The following is an 18356-nucleotide window of genomic DNA, read 5'->3' on the forward strand; positions in this document are numbered from 1 at the left end:
GTCCACTTCATCTCGGCAACTAGAACTGTTACTCTGCCTCAGACTCTCTCACCTAGACCTCCTCTACCTAGTCAGTGTCCAGGGCTCATCCCCTGGCAAGGCCTTCCTTTCTTAACTATAATTGAATACGCCTTGTCGTGGGCCTTCTGTAAAGAAATATCAGGCTGGAGAAATCGCCTAGGACCAGACAACCCCGACATAGTCATCATTTATTATGATTATTATCACTTATTATAAATAGTGAAAAGACAAAATATATGAAAACCTCTAGACATCCCGGGGAGAGAAGAGATATTGTGGATGTGGGGGAAAACATGTTTCACAGCTGCAGTACTTTCAAGTACCTGGGAGGAGTTGTGACGGAGAACAATAATTTAGAAGTAGAAATTAATGGCAGAATGGTAACAGGAACCAGATGTTTCTATGCCCTGCAAAAAGCTCTCCGATACAAAAGTCTTTCCAGGAAAGCAAAGCTTTTGTTGTACAAAACAATTAGACCAGTGGTAATGTATGGCAGTGAGACATGAACTCTAACCAAGGAAAATAGAAGAGCTCTACTGGTTTGCGAGAGAAGAGTCCTAAGAAAGATCTTTGGAGCAGTTAAAGAGGAGCACAGGTGGAGAATCAGAAGCAATGACGAAATAAAGGAATTGTATGGAGAGCCTGATATCCTCTGTGCTATTAAGAAGAGCAGGCTAAGATGGTTGGGACATGTAGAAAGGATGGACCCCTGCAGGCTACCTAAAAGGATGCTCAATGGTGCACCTGGAGGGAAAAGGAAAAGGGGCAGACCCAGGCGTCGGTAGCTGGATGATTTGAAAGATGATTTGAGAGGAGACTTGAAAATTGGAGGAGTCTCGCTTGAGACCGCGAGGCATGGGAAAGAATGGTGGCAGAGACCCAGGTCCTACAAGGACTGTTGCGCCCAACAGTGAGTGAGTGCGTGACAAATCTTGATAATAATTTTTTTGAGACCTTTTTTACTATACTAAAAATAACTCAAAAACTACACACTTTATTGAATCAATTATAAGGATATAAAATTTAGAGCATCACTTTTTGCGTTGAATGACTATTATAACATTAGAACTGAATAAAGGCCTGTTTTCGAAACGGTGGTCAAGTTAGTGTCTCATTTTTAAAAGGTTTTATTTAATTCGTAAACTTTGTTTTTAAATTTCAACCTTACGATGAGTCCTATCACAAAAATGTAAATGATAATAGTTGCAGATCATCTTTCTAATAACTTCTTTATTTTTTTAAATTTGCTCATGTGAACCTTAAAAAAACCTACTTTACCTAAAAAATCTACCTTAAAAATAAAGTCTTACGTTGTAATTGTAAGAATAAGTAAATAATAAAAAAAATCTTTAACAAAATTGTGTAATAAACATTTTTATTCAAATTGAATTTTATATATAAGTTACGGTCTGAGTCAACTGACTGAGATCAGCTGATCGAATGTATATAAAGAGATGTACTAAACCCAATAAAGACAGAAAATGTCATCGGTGTCAACAGTTTTGGCACACCAAGAACTATTCCGAGTACACGGAGACATGAAACACAACATCGGTGCCTGCCCTAGGGTGGGGGACTCTGAGTGGGCCAACTGTGGGAAGAGGCGTGTGGCGTCCTACCGTGGGTGCTGAACGAGGCGGAAGATGGTGGAGCTCATTAAGAAGAGGAAGGAACAGAGGACAGCAGCCAACATGAAGCAGACAGCACCAGTTCGTCTTCAGCCCCCCTCCACCACCACTAGTAGACCGAGGACCAATAGGATGTCGAGTGCAGGAATGACATATTCCTCGTTTCTCCAACCGTCCACAGCAGCACCTGAGCCTGAGCCCATACTGGATTCTCCCGCGTCTCCCGAACCCGAACCAATAGGAATCCAGCAACCCCTACCACCACCATTAACACCAGCACAATACACCTTCAACCCACAAGCTCTCATTGTCAACAGGATGGATCAAATAAATCGCATGTTCAATGATTTCTGTTCTAGGATAATGCACAACATGCAGACGTTTATGTGCGACATCATTCAGGAAATCAAGGGACAAAAATCACAATGAATTCATTCAAGGTCCTAAATTACCACTGTAGTGGCCTGGCCACAAAACTAGAAGAAGTAGAGGTGCTATTGGCATTCACTGAGCCAACAGAGGCCGTAATCACTGACAGCAGACTTCAGGGGAAAAGACCATATCTCAGGGGGTCGTCCGCCATGAAACCCGATAGAAGAAGATGCCGCCACCTCTGAACATCCAGGACGCCCGGATAAGCCATCTCACTGTCCAAGTGCTGATGCACCAACCCACTTACATCACGGTAATCTACTGACGTCCTAGAGGGTCAGTACCAGAACTGCAACAGCTCATAGACACCTGTGGGGCGAAGATGAATCACTAGCTAGTGGGAAATTTCAACGTCAGATACAGTCTATGGCATAACACCTCAGGGCACCTGGCGGGAAGACAAACAGTAAAAACTGCCTTTATGGTAGTTCACCCGCGCACACATACTTTCCGCCATTTCACCGATAAACTCAGCGAGATGATGGAGATATAGTGTCGGATGCAATTTCTACCTACTAAAGATTCAGTTGGCAAAAGAACTGGGGCAGAAGGAGGGAATGCCGAGAGATCGCTCCTTCTTAGATGGCGCGCTGGAACTAATTGACGCTAGCGCCAGAGAGGAAGAGTACCGTATAGAAATAGAAGAAACTGGATGTATGAGAGTTGCTCACAATCGACCGAGGACTAATCCAGTTTCATGGAGAAGAAATGAATACCGTCATAGTGGGAAGGAAATAGTTTCTATCACCGAAAGAGGCAGATAAAACCACGAAGCCGCGGGTGCCGTGAGAACAGAAAATGCCATTGTTGCCTGAAAGTAAGACACTTAGGGCCCACTGTCCAGGTACAAGGTGTTGTGAATGCGGAAATGAGGGGCACATAGCCAAACAGTGCCCATATATGTACCGAAGAAGAGCCGGGGCTCTTCATGGGGCGTACCAATGGAGATCAACATAAGACGGCATTCACATTTGAGAGGGGCTATTACGAATTTATAAGGATCCCTTTTGGTCTCAAAAATGCTCCCATAACCTTCCAGCGCCTGACGGACGAGTTTTTGTGAGGAATCGACGAATCAGTATGTCAGATTTATATGAATGATCTTCTAATGTTCAGTAAGAACGTAGACGAACACGTAAAATATTTAAACAGCGTATTATAGAGAATATGGAAATTTCGGCTAAAATTATCGGGAGAGAAATCATCGATAGGGCAGGAACAAAAAAATTTTTAGGCCATACTATTTCCAGGAAGGAGTTAGACCTGAAGCAGATAAAGTCGCAGCACTACGGAAGATGGCAATGTCTAGGGATGTGAAGGGAGTTCGGAGATTGTTGGGAACTTTAAATTATTACCCGATTTTGTACCAGAAATGGCTGAGAATATTGTCCCACTCTCAAGAAAGGCAGAAAGGTGATCATCACACCGATGGTCGAAGACAATATCAGGCGCTGTGTGGAGAAGCTGCAGCAGGAGCCGGTGCTTGCGTTCCCGGACTTCACTCGGCAATTCAATATCACTACGGACGCGAGTGAGTACACACTGTAAGCGGTGTTGTCTCAGGAGGGTGAAAGAGGAGATCACCCAGTGGCGTACGCCAGTACGCGCCTAATAGAAACTGAGTCCAGATACAGTGCGATGGAACGAGAACTCTCGGGAATAGTGTGGGCTGTTGACAACTTTAGACCCTATGTGTTTGACAGAAGGTTTAGGGTACACACTGACCACAGGCCTCTTCATTAGTTGGGAAAGATGAAGGAGTCTTCGGCTATAATTACGCGTTGGAAGGAGCACCTCGCACAATGTAATATGAAAATAATATACAAACCAAGAAAAGAAAATGTGGTAGCCGATTCGTTTTCTGGAGCAATTACAGTAAGAGAGGAGGCCGGAGTTGGCAATTCCTGTGGGAGTTAACACCGGGAGAGGAAGATGAACAGAATGTGGCAGTAAAGACGATAGGGAGGAATCTTCGTCTAACGAGAGCTCAGAGGAAGGAAGACCAATAGATATAGAGGAACTGGAGGATATAATAAACGACAAGAGGTGTCAGATTGTATGGAAGACGAAGACCACTGGTTTGCTTAAAGTTGAGTGTAGTAAGAATGGGAGGAGCAATATTACGACGATTTGGTCTCAGCCAGGCTCAAAGAACGACCAGATCTGTACAACATTGAATAATCTCCGAGACACTGCAAGCGTTAAAGAGAAGGTATTTTTGGTGAGGTATGAAGAAGACAATCACAGAAGTAGTCAGAAACTGCGAAGTTGGTCTTAGCATGAAATATGACAGAAACCTACCAAAAGGGAAATAAGAAGAAACGTATACCCTAGAGGCACCGCTCAACGATCTGCAGATCGATACTTTTATATGAAGAGAATATAAATGGATAACCATATCTTCAACAAGGCGCAAGACAAGTCGTCGGAAGCATTGTTGACAGTTTTCTGATTGCGGTTTCAATTCTAGCGAGTTCCAGACGATGCTTTCATCGGATGGAGGCAGAGAATTCGAACTCAAATGAAGGACCTTGATGTGACATGGCACCTCAACATGCCAGGTCACCTCAAGAGTATAGGAGGCATAGAGCGGTTTCATGGCACGTTGATTGATCATCTACGCTTATATCAAATCGATAAGGAATTGGAACTGGATGTAGCAATGCTTTAGGCGATAGCGGCGCATAATCACCGGTACACACCGTTACGGGGTTTTCACCGCTGCAGATCGATACTTTCACATGGAGAGGATATCCATGACTTCAGCTGGTGACTTGGTCCATTGGCCAAGAACGTTGATCGGTATAGCAGAAGAATCTCTTCAACCCTGGTATGAATTGAACGTATTGAACGTTTCTCTCTTCCAAACCGTTTGTCACTTGATGCTCAGGAGATATACATTTTTGTTTACTTTCAGTTATATCGCAAAATTTTTAAATATTGTAAATATCTCGCACTTGAACATAGTTTTCTTGTCAGAGACAAATATTTCTAGGAATCCATGAATATAAAATTTTTGATATGAAGCTTTCACCAACACCAAAAAATAGTTGTTTTCATATGGTCCAACGTAATCTATATGAACCCTTTCCAAATGTTCTGTTGGCTCCTCCCAGAAATTGATAGGAACCTTTTCTGGATTTTTCCTTACTGAGGCACATTCTCGACAAGATTTAACCGGTTTTTCGATTTCTTTATCAATATTTGTCCTGCTGTATGTGTACCTCTACAAGGGTGTTGGCAAGGATAAGGAAACGCCAAAGGCTTACCGACCTATATGCCTCCTCCCAATAACCACCAAAGTCCTGGAATACATGATGTTAGATTCTCAGACCAATTCTATAAACAGCAAGCCACCTACGGCAATTCGACTCGGCCTGTGGCAGGGAAACTAAGGATGCACTACTGAGAATGCTTGGGGACTTAGCAGGGAGGGCTGAGAAATATGTCTTATTGATACTGTTCGACATATCCTCCGCCTTCGATAGTGTTTGGTGGCCCCATGTACTTCGGCGATTGCAAAAGCTCTGTACCCTCAGTAACCTATACTCCCTGGTAGGTAGTTACCTTAATAATAGGAGCGTTGTGATTCGGAGTAACCACTGTGAGGTGGAGGAAAAAAATTGAAAGAGGATGCTCATAGGGTTCAGTCCGCACCTGTGGAAACTAGTGTTCGACGATTTACTGGAGGAGCTAGATAACAGAGGGTCGACGACCTGGCAGTCTTCGTGGCCGAGAACAGCAGAGCCAGATTGAAGATGGAATCAGAAAGGTGTGCCGGTCTCGTAGGAGAATAGTGCGGGAGGAGAACATTGATTATGGTCGCAGCTAAAACTCAGGCTATACTTATAAGAGGCTCCACTGATAAGGCTCATCCTATTACCCTAGACATCCAAGGAGAGAGGATTATCCAGGACGAGAAAGTACCTCGGTGTAAGATAAGAAGACGATTTGACGCCGCCCATCCCATGGTGTATTCAAGGGAAGGGTGACGCTATCATTCAATGGTCATTTACAAACGCGTTGTCCTGGGTATTCTGAGGTACGCATCCCCTGCTTGGAGCCGGAACCTCATGCATGATCAAAAAAGGAGTCCGGCCACCATACAGAGGTTGGCTCTGCCTACAGAACGGTGTCGCATGAGGTGGTGCAGGTGCTGGCCGGAGCCATGCCTCTGGAAATCATCTTCAAGGAGGATTTCGTTAAGTGCGAAGTAAAGAGGCAGGGGGTGGTAGCGCTACCGGAGGGACTCCTAGCGAGGATTGGCGAGACCCCGAGCCTATGGAAGAAGATTCTGCGGGAAGATTCTATTCCTGAATGGAATGGATGGTGGCTGGCGATCAAGAAGGGCGCCACTCTGAGAAAGTTCTTCCCTACCATCTATTCAAGATTGAGAGCGGTGAGTCCACAGCGGGGTGAGTCCTCCCAAATCATTGGGTATCACTGATCCTGATGGGACATGGTGAGTTCCGGAGAGATTGCACCGCCATGGAAGGACATCGTGCCTAGTTGTTGAGGAAAACTAGGATATTAGCCCTTGCCGAGTCGTACTTTCTTCGTTTGATAAAGGAGGAGAATTATCCCTTCTTCATGGGAGTTCATCTACGGGTAGAGGGAGGTGGTCGGCTCGACATACTTTACGTTAGGAAGAGTTCGACCACCCGGGATCGCCCTCCAATACAAGAAGATGAAGAAGCAGTCACAGACTGAGACCAAAAGGGCTGGACCAGGCTGCGTGCTGGGGGATCCATCCGCAAGTGGATAAGGTGCAGTCCCATCTAAAACGCGCTCACCCGAGCACTGGGCTGCACCATGGCTCAAGTGGAAATGTATCGTAATAAATAAATTTTAAAAAATGGTATCCCAATGGTAAAATAAAATTGATTATTATTGGTAGCAGTGGAATGTGTAACCCTAGCACACTACCCCACTGTTGCCGAAACCCGTATGCCAGAAATGGGGAGGAAAAGGGAATTACTTTTGCCTAGGTGTGAATGCTGTTATTCTTTTAATGAATACTTCTGTTTTCAGAGATCCAGAGGTGATATTTCGCATTCCTTTAAAGATGATTTAATTTTGTAAATTGTATTCTGAGTCATAATAATCTTTATTTGATACATATCATTTAATAGTTATTAACTCTTCATCCCTCGTGGTTTTCTTCGTTAAGGTTTTGTAGTTTAATGTATTATTTATTTGAAATATTGAAAATAACTTGGTTAGAAATTAACTCAGCTTCTGTATTTATTTCTTTTTTAATTGCAGTTGTTTCTTCTTGAATTGGAGTTCTTGATAGATAGTCAGCATGTGCAATTTCATTAGCCGATCGATGTTGAATCTTATAATAAAAAATGGATGTATATCTTTGTTTCTCCAGATGACTTAATCTCAGCAGTCCTCAAGTCCAGAACTAACGATTACGGCCCAGATAACGTTCCTGTAAAGATCATCAAACTTTGTCTCCCTACCATTGTTCCTGCCTTCCTGCACATTTAGAACCCTTCAAAATTCCGTTTTTCCCAAAGCCTGGAAGAAAGTCCTCGTCCAACCATTGAAGTACCTTCTCCTTCTTCATTTTTGCGACTTTCGACCAATATCCATTTTATCCAATTTGGCCAAGCTACTAGAAAGATTAGTCCACTCCCAACTTAATAATTTTCTGGAGCAAAAAGATCTCCTTAATTCTTTCCAATCCGGTTTTCGCTCCCAGCATTCCACACAATCCACTTTATTGAAAATTTCTCAAGACCTCCAATCCTCTATAGACAATCATCATATATAAATCTTAGTTCTTTTTGATTTTTCTCTGGCATTTGACACAGTTAACCATAAGATCCTCCTGAATAAACTTCAAAACCTTTCCATGTCAAATAGTTTCCTAAAGTGGTTCCTCTCCTTCCTGTCACATCGTTCCCAAACAATCGTCATTCCGAACAAACCTCTTTCCTCTCCCCTTCTTCTGTCACGAGGTGTTCCTCAGGGATTCTCACTTTCACCAACCCTTTTCTCCATTTATATCAACGATCTTCCTGACTCCAATCACCACGCACAATACCACCTATATGCAGACGATCTCCAAATCTATCTGTCCATCCATCCGAGATGCTTGAGGCCATCCAAAAGATACAAGAAGATATTGACAGCGTTTAACAATGATTTAAAGCTGAATACTAAAAAAACGAAGGTCATTCTAATTGGTTCTGCAACGGTGTATGAGATTTATGGTAATATTGATTTTTTGATGGTGGGGGTGCTTGGAATAAAAGTTAAGTAGCCTACCGGAGTAAGTGGGTTTGTTATACTAGTCAGTTGACAAGGAGCCGTCATTATTCTTTATAATAAGGAAATCGAGAAAGGGGAAGGAAGAGTTAGTTTCGGTTTCAACGGTGAAATGAAGGCGAGGGTGGTAAGAGTAAAAAGAATTTTTTATTTTGTAATCTTTCACTTCCGTTTTTAAATTACCTTATTTCACTTTATATTATTCATGTTACTCCTGTTATCTTTACTATTATTATTATTATTATCAGTGTAGATAAATGATTATTTTCACGATATATAAAAACTACAGTTGTTATCATTGTCTAATTATTTTTCTTATTTATTTCTATGTAAAGTTTTTTTTTTTTTAATACTCTTTATTTACTTTTACTTATTATTAGTTACTTCTTTTACAATCATTGTTATTATATTTTATATTGTATTAACTACCCTAACTATATTTTCTTGAGTATATACTCGTATTATTAGTAACGATATGTGTCATTCTAATTTTACTTAGTTATTCCTAAATTAGAAAATTATTATAGTTATTATTATTATCATATTTCTGTATCTTTCTCTTATTATTTTTCATTTTTCATCATATCTTTATGGCTACTTCCTGTATACGCGACGTATTTTTTTTTTTTTTTAATAATTTATTTATTGATACTTACAACTGTATACATATATACACATCAAGTAAATTTGCTGTAAGTGGTATTAAGACATGATAAAAACATGTGGAGAATCTACCTATTGATAGAAATCCAAAAACATTTCTAAAGGAGAAGATCTCGAGACCATCTTCTTTTTAGACGTCTAGGAGGATTATTAGGTAGTGAAGGAGAAGCCAGGTTAGAAACGAGTTATTTTGGGCGGTTGGGAAGTTTATTATAGAAGGATTGGTATCTGGTTCTGGCTAAATCGGCAACATAGGGGACATTGAGGTCCTGATGGATGATTTGATTTGTGACAAAGTAAGGAGCATTAAGGATTTTACGGAGGATTTTGGACTGTAAGGATTGGATTCGAGAGGAATTATATGGTTTAGTGGAGCCCCATAGCTCAACTCCGTATGTCCAAATAGGCCTTGTAATAGTCATGTAGATCAGTCTTTTGTAATGGTTTGGACCGTTTGTCTAGTAAATGTTGTAATAGTCGGAATCGACGAGCAGTTTCCTGCCTTTTCAGTCTTGTATGAGGATTCCATGTCAGTCGTTTGTCCAGATTTAGTCCTAAGTAACGGATCTGTTGAAGGTTTACGACGAAGGGTAAATGTGATTTGGTGGGATTATTGGAATTTATTTTAATCCTCCAGTTTTGGCACCATTCTTCGAGGGTGGTGATGTGGGATTGGGATACAATGAAGGATCATTATTCGCTGGCAATAGGCATGTGTCATCGGCAAACGTGGTGAGAATAGTGTTAGGATGGGTTGGGATGTCAGTTGTAAAAACTGTATAAAGGATAGGACCAAGGATAGGAAACAGTAATGAATAAGCACTGTTGTTATTTACTTGAAATAACCTGTCTGAAAGATAAGAACGGATAATGAGATAATATCTAGGGGGTAGGAATTTACGGATCTGCGACGTATTTGAAACCGAAATATAGCCGTTAAACGGCTGGCCACCTCCTCCCCACTCCTCCACGCTTCCGCTTTATTGTCGCCTTCTGTTCAACCTTTCGCTTTGAACAGGTAGGTGCTCCTGACTTGTTCTTTGTTCATTTAATATCATCATTTTATTTATAACTATTCTTTCAAGACGTTTATTTAATCTCTACTTTCTTTTTTTTTTATGTACGTCTCCTGTACTTTTTTAGCTGTATATTTTACTTATTTTTTAAAATTTTTACTCTTCCATTGTTACTTATTTTTTATTCTTATCATTATTTATTCAATTTTATTTTATATTGATACTATTTTACGTCTTCCTTCCTTTTATTTATATGTAATTTCTTATCACTTTATTTGTACATAATATTTATCCTAGCTTAAATTGCCTTATTGTTGTAATATTCTAAGTTTTTTTTTGTTTCTTTTTAGCCCTGATGAAGCCCTGCAAAGTGGGGCGAAACGTCGGAAAATAAATAGTTGTAAACTATTTTTGTTTCTCTTTTGACCGCAACCCTGACCATCTTAGTATTTAAATTTTTACGGTCAACTATATAAACATATATATAAAATTATTTTTTATTTTCATTCCATTTCATATCTTAGCAATCTAGCAGAAGACAAGGCTGGTAGGTTTGAATTTTCATGAAAAATTCCGCTTAATAATTTATTATTCATCATCAAGGTAAACATTTTAACAAATAGGAAGCAATAAAATGCCTTGATGGCCAGTGCTTCCTTGCCCATCTCACTATAGTTCATTTCTTATTTGGAAAGTGATCTTGAACTAAAAGCGATAGTATTTTCTATGCCATCTACTACATGAGATAATAAACCTCCTAGCCAGTTAGGTGTAGTTCAGGATCGAAAGCTATAAGGACTTCTATAATGGTTTCTGAGATATAGATTTCCCAAAATAAATTCACTAACTACTGATTTTTTATTATGAAATGTTGGTTCTTACAAACTGTATCTCGGGAACTATTGAACGTAAACAGCTCTTATAGGTCTCATATTTTAGAAAATTGTCTATACTTCAAATGATGTTCTGTTAGGTTTTTTGTGTAATTCATAGTATTAAAGATATCGAACTCTAAAGGAAAATTTAATCTTCAATGTAATTTTTTATTTGAAATCCTTGCTATATTTTCTCACGACCACATGTTTTCTTCCCCCATTTTCGGAATAATACATCTGAAATTTTTGTTATTTTTTCACTTTCTAAAATCCCAGCATTTTTAAAATCAAAATTGTGTTTTTTTCTAATGCTGTCATATGCCAGGACTATTACCTGTGTTTTTAGTATTTTTGCAGTTATTCTCATATTAAACTAACCTGGTTTTAAGATGTTTCACTTATGTATATTTGGTTACACTCTTGAGTTTATCTTGTAAATCACTCCTAGTTTATCTGATTTTTCTATTTAATCGTTCATATTGGTTAGGTATGAATTGGGTTTATTACTATTCTGCATACCTTATTTAATGTTATCGTAATCATATACTGAATGTTTTAGTTAGTTCTGCTGCGTAATTTATCTTATTTATTTTATTGATTGCTTATCTTCTTTGTTACTATTAATCTTCTCCTGAGCTTTATATATTATTTCATGTACCTTGCTATTTGTATTTTTATAATAATCTGTGATTTTACTTTGATCATTTTTCTTGTTTTCATTAATTTTCAGATGTTATTTGTATTATTTGCTTCATCACGTGTTTTATTTCTTTTCTCTTTATTATTTGTTCCTTTATTATTATCACAGTTATTGCTGTTAGTATTTTTGTCACTCAGCAATGCTTTCAGTTTTTAATTATATTATTTTTAATACATTACAACAAATTTTTTGGTTTTGTATAATTTAACAACCACTAGCTCCTTAATAGTTTTTAAGATTTTTAAAAAATCTTTTAGAATGTTTATATGATTTTATAATGATTCGATATTATCATCTATCACTGTTTATAACTACAGTACCTAACCGTAATGCAGATGGCCTTTAGAAAGGCAAATCCAAGGTCAAAATCATTTTTTGGAATGTTGGAAGCGTTATATTCTATTATATTGACGTTGTTGGTATTTGTTGAACAGCGGGGGTGGTGTACACAAATAAAATATTTTTACTGTCCTTACTGTTTTATTAGTTACGGTTAGACAACGTATAACGTTCTTACTGTAGTGAGAATTAACAACACAAGTACACACACAACAATGGCTTGCTAGTAACTTACGACTGACTGTTATATAACCGTTGCAACGCGGTACAATCGATATATCACAATTTTTATATTTAACTTTAACACACCTTCTTAAATATTAAATTTAATAAAAATTAAATATCAAATTTAATTTTTCTTACAAAAACAGGATTAACAGAATTTTCATTTTATATATCCATTAAAAAAATAATTTTAAAATTACAATATTAGTTTTGTGCACAGAAAAAAACTTTTTAGTTGCAATTTTTTGATTTTATGTTTCACAATAACTTCACTGAGTTCTAGATTCAAACATCTCCAACTGGTCGCCTGTCCTTAAGTAGATGATTTGAACTTTTCGTCTTTCGTCTACATCTTTTTTTTCACAGTCAGAATTATAATATTCACCAAGTTTAACAGTATCCATTGAATCACTAAATTTCTTCTTCTACTTAGTACCAGTATATTTCTTACTTTTTCCCTCTAAATTATCTGCATCGCAATCCACATTTTTTCATCAATGTCCCAATTACATCCATATGTTTTTAATGTAGGGTATTCTTCATCTTCTTCATAAATCTCTGGGTCACCATTTAAAGTTTTTAATTTCTTTAACCTTTCTCCAATCTCACTAAGTTTCTCTTTCTGCTTCTTGATGTTTTGATGATTTCCTTTGCACTATTTCTGTCTTTTCCTTTTCTCTAGAATCATCTATGCATCTTAATGATCCTTCTAGTCTTTTATGATACCTCTTTATCTGTAGTTTTTCTTCTGTTTCAAATCTCAATTTTTTTCGGTCTCCTGCACCAGCTTGTTCTTCCAGTTCTCTTTCATTTTTAGGTAAATTTTCATTATCCTCTTCTATAGCCTTTACATGTTTTACTTTTATTTCATTTTTTGTTTCTGATACACAAGCAGTATAAGCTTTCGCATGTAAATCAACCTTCAAGTTCACTACATAAAATACCTCAGATGTTTTTCCAACTATCACGGTATGATTCTTGACAATTTTTACCATCCACCATTCTGTGTTATTTTATCCACAGACAACAAATTTCTGCTGAGATCTGGGAAGTACATCACATCTTTTAGTTGAAACTTGTCACTTTTTACACAACCAACCATTTTGGCTGTCATGGATGCACAGTTTTTAGCCAGATCTACCTTAGCATCAATAGGTTGCGTCTGCGACAATACGCTTATATTGTTGGTCATATCCCTAGTGGAATAAAAGATATCTACTTCGGAGTAACAGCTGACTCAGGCCAAGCGTACTAATAGCTTTAATCCTAACTCATCATGTAAATAAACGCAAAGAATGTATATAAGCAAAATTAAAACCAGGAATAAATCAGTTGTTATCTCGAATACGTGTGTTAGTTAGTGTTTCAACAGTAGTTTTGTTTTCTATACTATAATTTATTTGTGTAAGTTCATATAGATCTCTAAATTTTCCAAGTTATTTCTCTCGGACACGTTATTTTTTTGTAACAGTGGGTCATTTCATATGAAATATCCTTTTTTATTATTTTAGAAATTCAATGTGGGATTAATATATTTTTGTTATGTACTACGTTTATGTTTACAGATTATAATGAGTCGTTATTAATCCTTTCTTTTTTGATAATATTTACTATCATTTCAATTGATTGCACATTGTTTGGTATTCCATCAAACATGACTATGAAAAAACACATAACACGAATAATCTTTTTTTTTTTTAGTTTAAACTTGGACAGGTTTTCTTGTTGAAGAAACCCCTTATCAGTTGAAGAGCTTCCTGCACAACTGACTACTATTTAGTAAAAAGAGTAGCTCAAGAACTTAATGAGCGGCAGCAGCTGAAGCGTTGTGAGACATGTGTTTCACTGTAACTAGGCAAAAAAAAAACAGCCTTTTCCCGAAAAGATAATTCTTTGTGATGAAAAGTTGATTATATGTGACAACAGGCGTAGGTCGCGTTATTGGTTAAATATCAACGAACGTCCGGGAGAGTTGTCTAAAGCAAATTTGCCAAACAAAAAATTATTGTTTTCTGTGTAGTGGTAAATGGCAAGAATAATTCGTTTCTCCTTTTTACTCGAAGGAGGGAGACCATCAAACCCACATCATACTGCACTGATATTGACACAATGCATCAAAAACCAACCTGCATTTCTTAATTGAAAGGGACCTATACTCTTACATGATAACGCCAGAGAAGAAACTAAACGAACTGTGTTGTGAAGTCCTTCTACACCCTCCTTATTCGCCAAATGTATCTCCATCAGATGGCATCTGTTTAGAACTTTGAAAACTTCCTTAAAAGTAAAATTTTGAAAATGATTATCAGACCAAAAATGCATTTTCTGTCTTCCTTTCCTTCGCAAAACCCTGAATTTTTCAGTTCTGGGATTGAAAATTTGATAACACGATGAAAAATAATATACACGATTTAAAATGAGAGTAAATATTTTGAATAAAAATGTTTTTAGTAACTAACCTTTCTTGTGAAAAACTGACATTTCATAAGAAATGACCCAATATTTTGCTCTTTTTTTAAATTCATTGTGTAGTAATAATACTACTGTTTGTTACCGCTCAAGCTGCCGATTGACCGTTACATACTGACTCGATGCTACCTCGCTGCCATGACGAGAACTGCTACAGTTGTCTGACAAACATCATATATTGAAATGTATATTTCTTGTTAATATTTTAACCGTACAAATAAATAACCATGTTATGTGTTGTAATTTCTGTATTATTAGAATCAATAAATATTACAATAGAATCTTTTGATCCACTAAAAGCTAACGTCTTACATAGCATCTCTCGATGGCGTCTTTAGCTCCAGAGAGATAAATATACTATCTATATTATATCATATCTACTTCCTATAAATATATAATTTATATTCATAAAACTTCATCTTAATAATTTAGACAAATTAGCTCTAAATCAGTAATTCAATAATCATATATGTATATATATTTTTAATAGGAAGTCTGATGCTTTGGAAGACTTATCAGTTAAGCCAATCACTCAGTTTCCGGTGTCTTTACAAGAAGAGGTAAGTTACAAGTATCATAATCATTTCATAAAATACAATTTAAACATATTTTTAACTTACTGAACTGTTGGTTCTCCTTCTCTGTTTATTTTATATGAAACCCATTAAGCACTCATATCATCTGTAGTTTTTCAGATCCCCTCACTTTAATGAAAGGCACCCTATTAATAGTACAATTTATACTTTAAAAAAAAAGTGGTAAAATTTTTTAACTAAGTTGGCTTCGTTAACTCTATCTGTTCAATTATCTTTCTCATTCTCCTTTCCTCTTTTCCTTAATAATTTTGAGTTAACAAAGCATAGTTAATATGTAATTTTTTTTTAACCAATATTTTTATTTTTCTGTTTTTCTTATTCAGGACCAGATTTATAACTAGTCCTCAACATAGAGGGAAACACTTAAAAACAACACTTCTTTAAATGACAAAGAAAATGTTTTTGATGAGTTAAGAAAAGTTTCCATTTAATTTTCTTTCATGCAGTTTATTGGCAAACGTAATATCTTGAAAACTACCAAACCAAATCCTTTCCTCTGATGTTATGAAAAGGGGCCTCAAAAAGTCTTGGTTCTAGTAATGCCCACAATTTAAATCTGACTTTATTCTAATTCAATGGTACCATTTTGTGCTTCAAATATAATCTGTTTAATTTGCACTAACTCAAGGATAGTCATATCATCCACCAAATAATGAAACATAATAGGATATCTGTATCCTTTTAATAATTTTCTTTTAATTCCCTTTCAATATCTTAGTTCAAAACAGCATTATATTTACCACTTCTTTAAATTTAACTGGACTAAATACATCCACCATATATTTATCCCTCTCACCCTTATGTTCTTTAATTTTCCTTATAGTTGAATAGTTGAATAATTATTTTTCTTCATTATACTTATTACCATTACATTATTTTTCTTTTTTAAGTTATACTCTGTTTTCTTTTTTTTTTTTTTTTTTTTTTCAATGATATTCTATCCCTCAAACCTAGTTCTCCTTACTTGTCCTTGATATTTTTACTTTACAGGATATATAAGAGTATAATAACTATAAAGTACAGTAAACAGTATAAAACTTGTATGAACAATTATTCTTATTCTGATGCATATAAACTCAATTTTTATTATTACTTTATATGATGGAAACAGTTTATTGTTATTGTACCCAAAACTATTTGGTCCCTTATAATAATTTCCTATAAATTATTCTCCAAGAAAATAATGCCTATAATTGATCATTAATTACAATACTAAAGCATACCGTCCCTTCACTTGAGTCTGAGTTTGACTTTTATATGAATCTTTATTCTTAGGATGACACCACAACTCAATGGTAAGTCCTTACCTTCTTCATCAGCTTCTACCAATTGAGTTAGTCTTGTATAATGGTCATCAAACACATTCATTATGGTTTTGCCGTCACTTCTCAATCAGCCAATATGGGTCCTTCCTCTGTGTATCATGGGTATTTAATGTTTCAGTCAAAATTATTTTTTGGCAATCATCAACCTGTGACATCCCCCACTCACCTCATTCCGCTGATCTTTATAATCTGTGTGATAATAGGTTCCTTATAAATACTTTGAAATTCCTAGCTTATTTTCTCCAATTGTAATTGACGATCATAGCTCCCAAGATTCTGTGAACAATTTTCCTCCAAAATAAACAGTCTGTTAAGGAAAATGTTTTTGATTGGTCAAGGCCTATTGCTTCATAAATACTAATTTTATTATGCTATAAAATTATTGCTCTAGTAAATCAAAGTAACCCCTATAAGACAGGAGAACCCTTCTTCCAGCATTAGCTACCACAGTAATATCTTGAATCACCAAGGATCTTAGGTAAAGAAATTGAAAATTATTTTCTAATGTAAACTCCCCTGTTGTAACTATCTCACTAGGCCTGTTGATTTCCTCTAAGATCATATGGTAGGTTCCACATTCTCCTCTAGACTAAGTGTTTTCACTAAATCCAGAAATGGTTATATTAGACCATGGAAATATTGACTTGCAATCTGAACATTTTTCATTGGAAGTTTTAATTTGAACATTCTCTCTTTCTGTATTGATGCTTTCTTTTAAGATTTAAAAAATATAAAACAAAATGTAGAATTAAATATAAAACAAAATAATTGTCTTATAATTATTTTTTACATTAAATAATTGACTAGTTTATTATTTTATTACACTGGATAATGTTTCAGACACCTGAACAGAAGTATAGTTCATTCAAAGGGCTCAAGACTGTTTCAATAAAAAAGGTAATAACCCTATGAAGTATACTGACTGAAATTCTACATTTAAGCTCCATACCTAAGAAGTGGACCCAAGCATGGATTGTCATTTTAAATCCACTTTTTATATAATATTTGTAATTTTTAGTAATTGAATATTTTTTTTTCATAAAAATAGATGAATAGCATGACATATTCTCTTGTGTAGTATACTTTGCTGAATTGACAAAGAAAAGTTTACCTAGTTATATCAATGATATTTGTTTTTTTGATCCATGAAACAATTTGGGTATGCAGCACCTGTAGTTTACTTTAATAGTGATCGAAATAGTCTTTCAAATAATGCACCATTTCTGATTTATATATTTTATAATCTTGAGGTATTACTCTTTCTTTATGCAACAAACAATCATAGATATAGCTCGATTTTCTTTAATATATCTCTTAAAATCATATAACATTAAATTAATATCAACAAATGTAATCGGCTTAAATGAAGGGCTGTTATTTTATTTATAAAGGATTAAATTTAATATTTACACAATTTTAAAATTATTTTTGTAAAATTTTAAATACTTGATATATTAATAATTTTGATTGCCCCTTGAACAGAATTACAAACAGCACAATACTTTTCTTGGGTATTACTTTATGCAGCATGTTCTTCAATAGTTCCCAGATTGATTTGTTTATTGCATTATTTAAACTTAATAAACATTAAATAATAGAATAATTACCAGATTTTAAATCTACACATACATCTGTCATTTTATATCAAATAATTACCTTAATAGCTTATATATTTGTATTATCTTAGTATGCTGTTGTCAGTTGACAGTAAATTTATATATATATATATATATCTTATATATTTGTATTATCTTAGTATGCTGTTGTCAGTTGACAGTAAATTTATAT

The 18356-nt window shown here is 35.9% G+C and overlaps 1 protein-coding gene across 1 annotated transcript in view; it reads left to right on the forward strand.

Moving 5' to 3' along the window:
- LOC106689269 (inactivation-no-after-potential D protein-like) overlaps positions 1-18356 on the forward strand; it is a 90149-nt gene that overhangs the window by 65695 nt on the left and 6098 nt on the right. Inside the window, exons 3-4 of the mRNA XM_067049586.1 lie at positions 15138-15207; positions 17409-17465. Coding sequence (XP_066905687.1) covers positions 15138-15207; positions 17409-17465 — 127 coding nt within the window. The remainder of the gene's footprint in view (positions 1-15137; positions 15208-17408; positions 17466-18356) is intronic.

Source organism: Halyomorpha halys, unplaced genomic scaffold (assembly GCF_000696795.3).
Source record: "Halyomorpha halys isolate HHAL.00 unplaced genomic scaffold, Hhal_1.1 Scaffold1314.1, whole genome shotgun sequence".
NCBI classification, from domain to species: domain Eukaryota; kingdom Metazoa; phylum Arthropoda; class Insecta; order Hemiptera; family Pentatomidae; genus Halyomorpha; species Halyomorpha halys.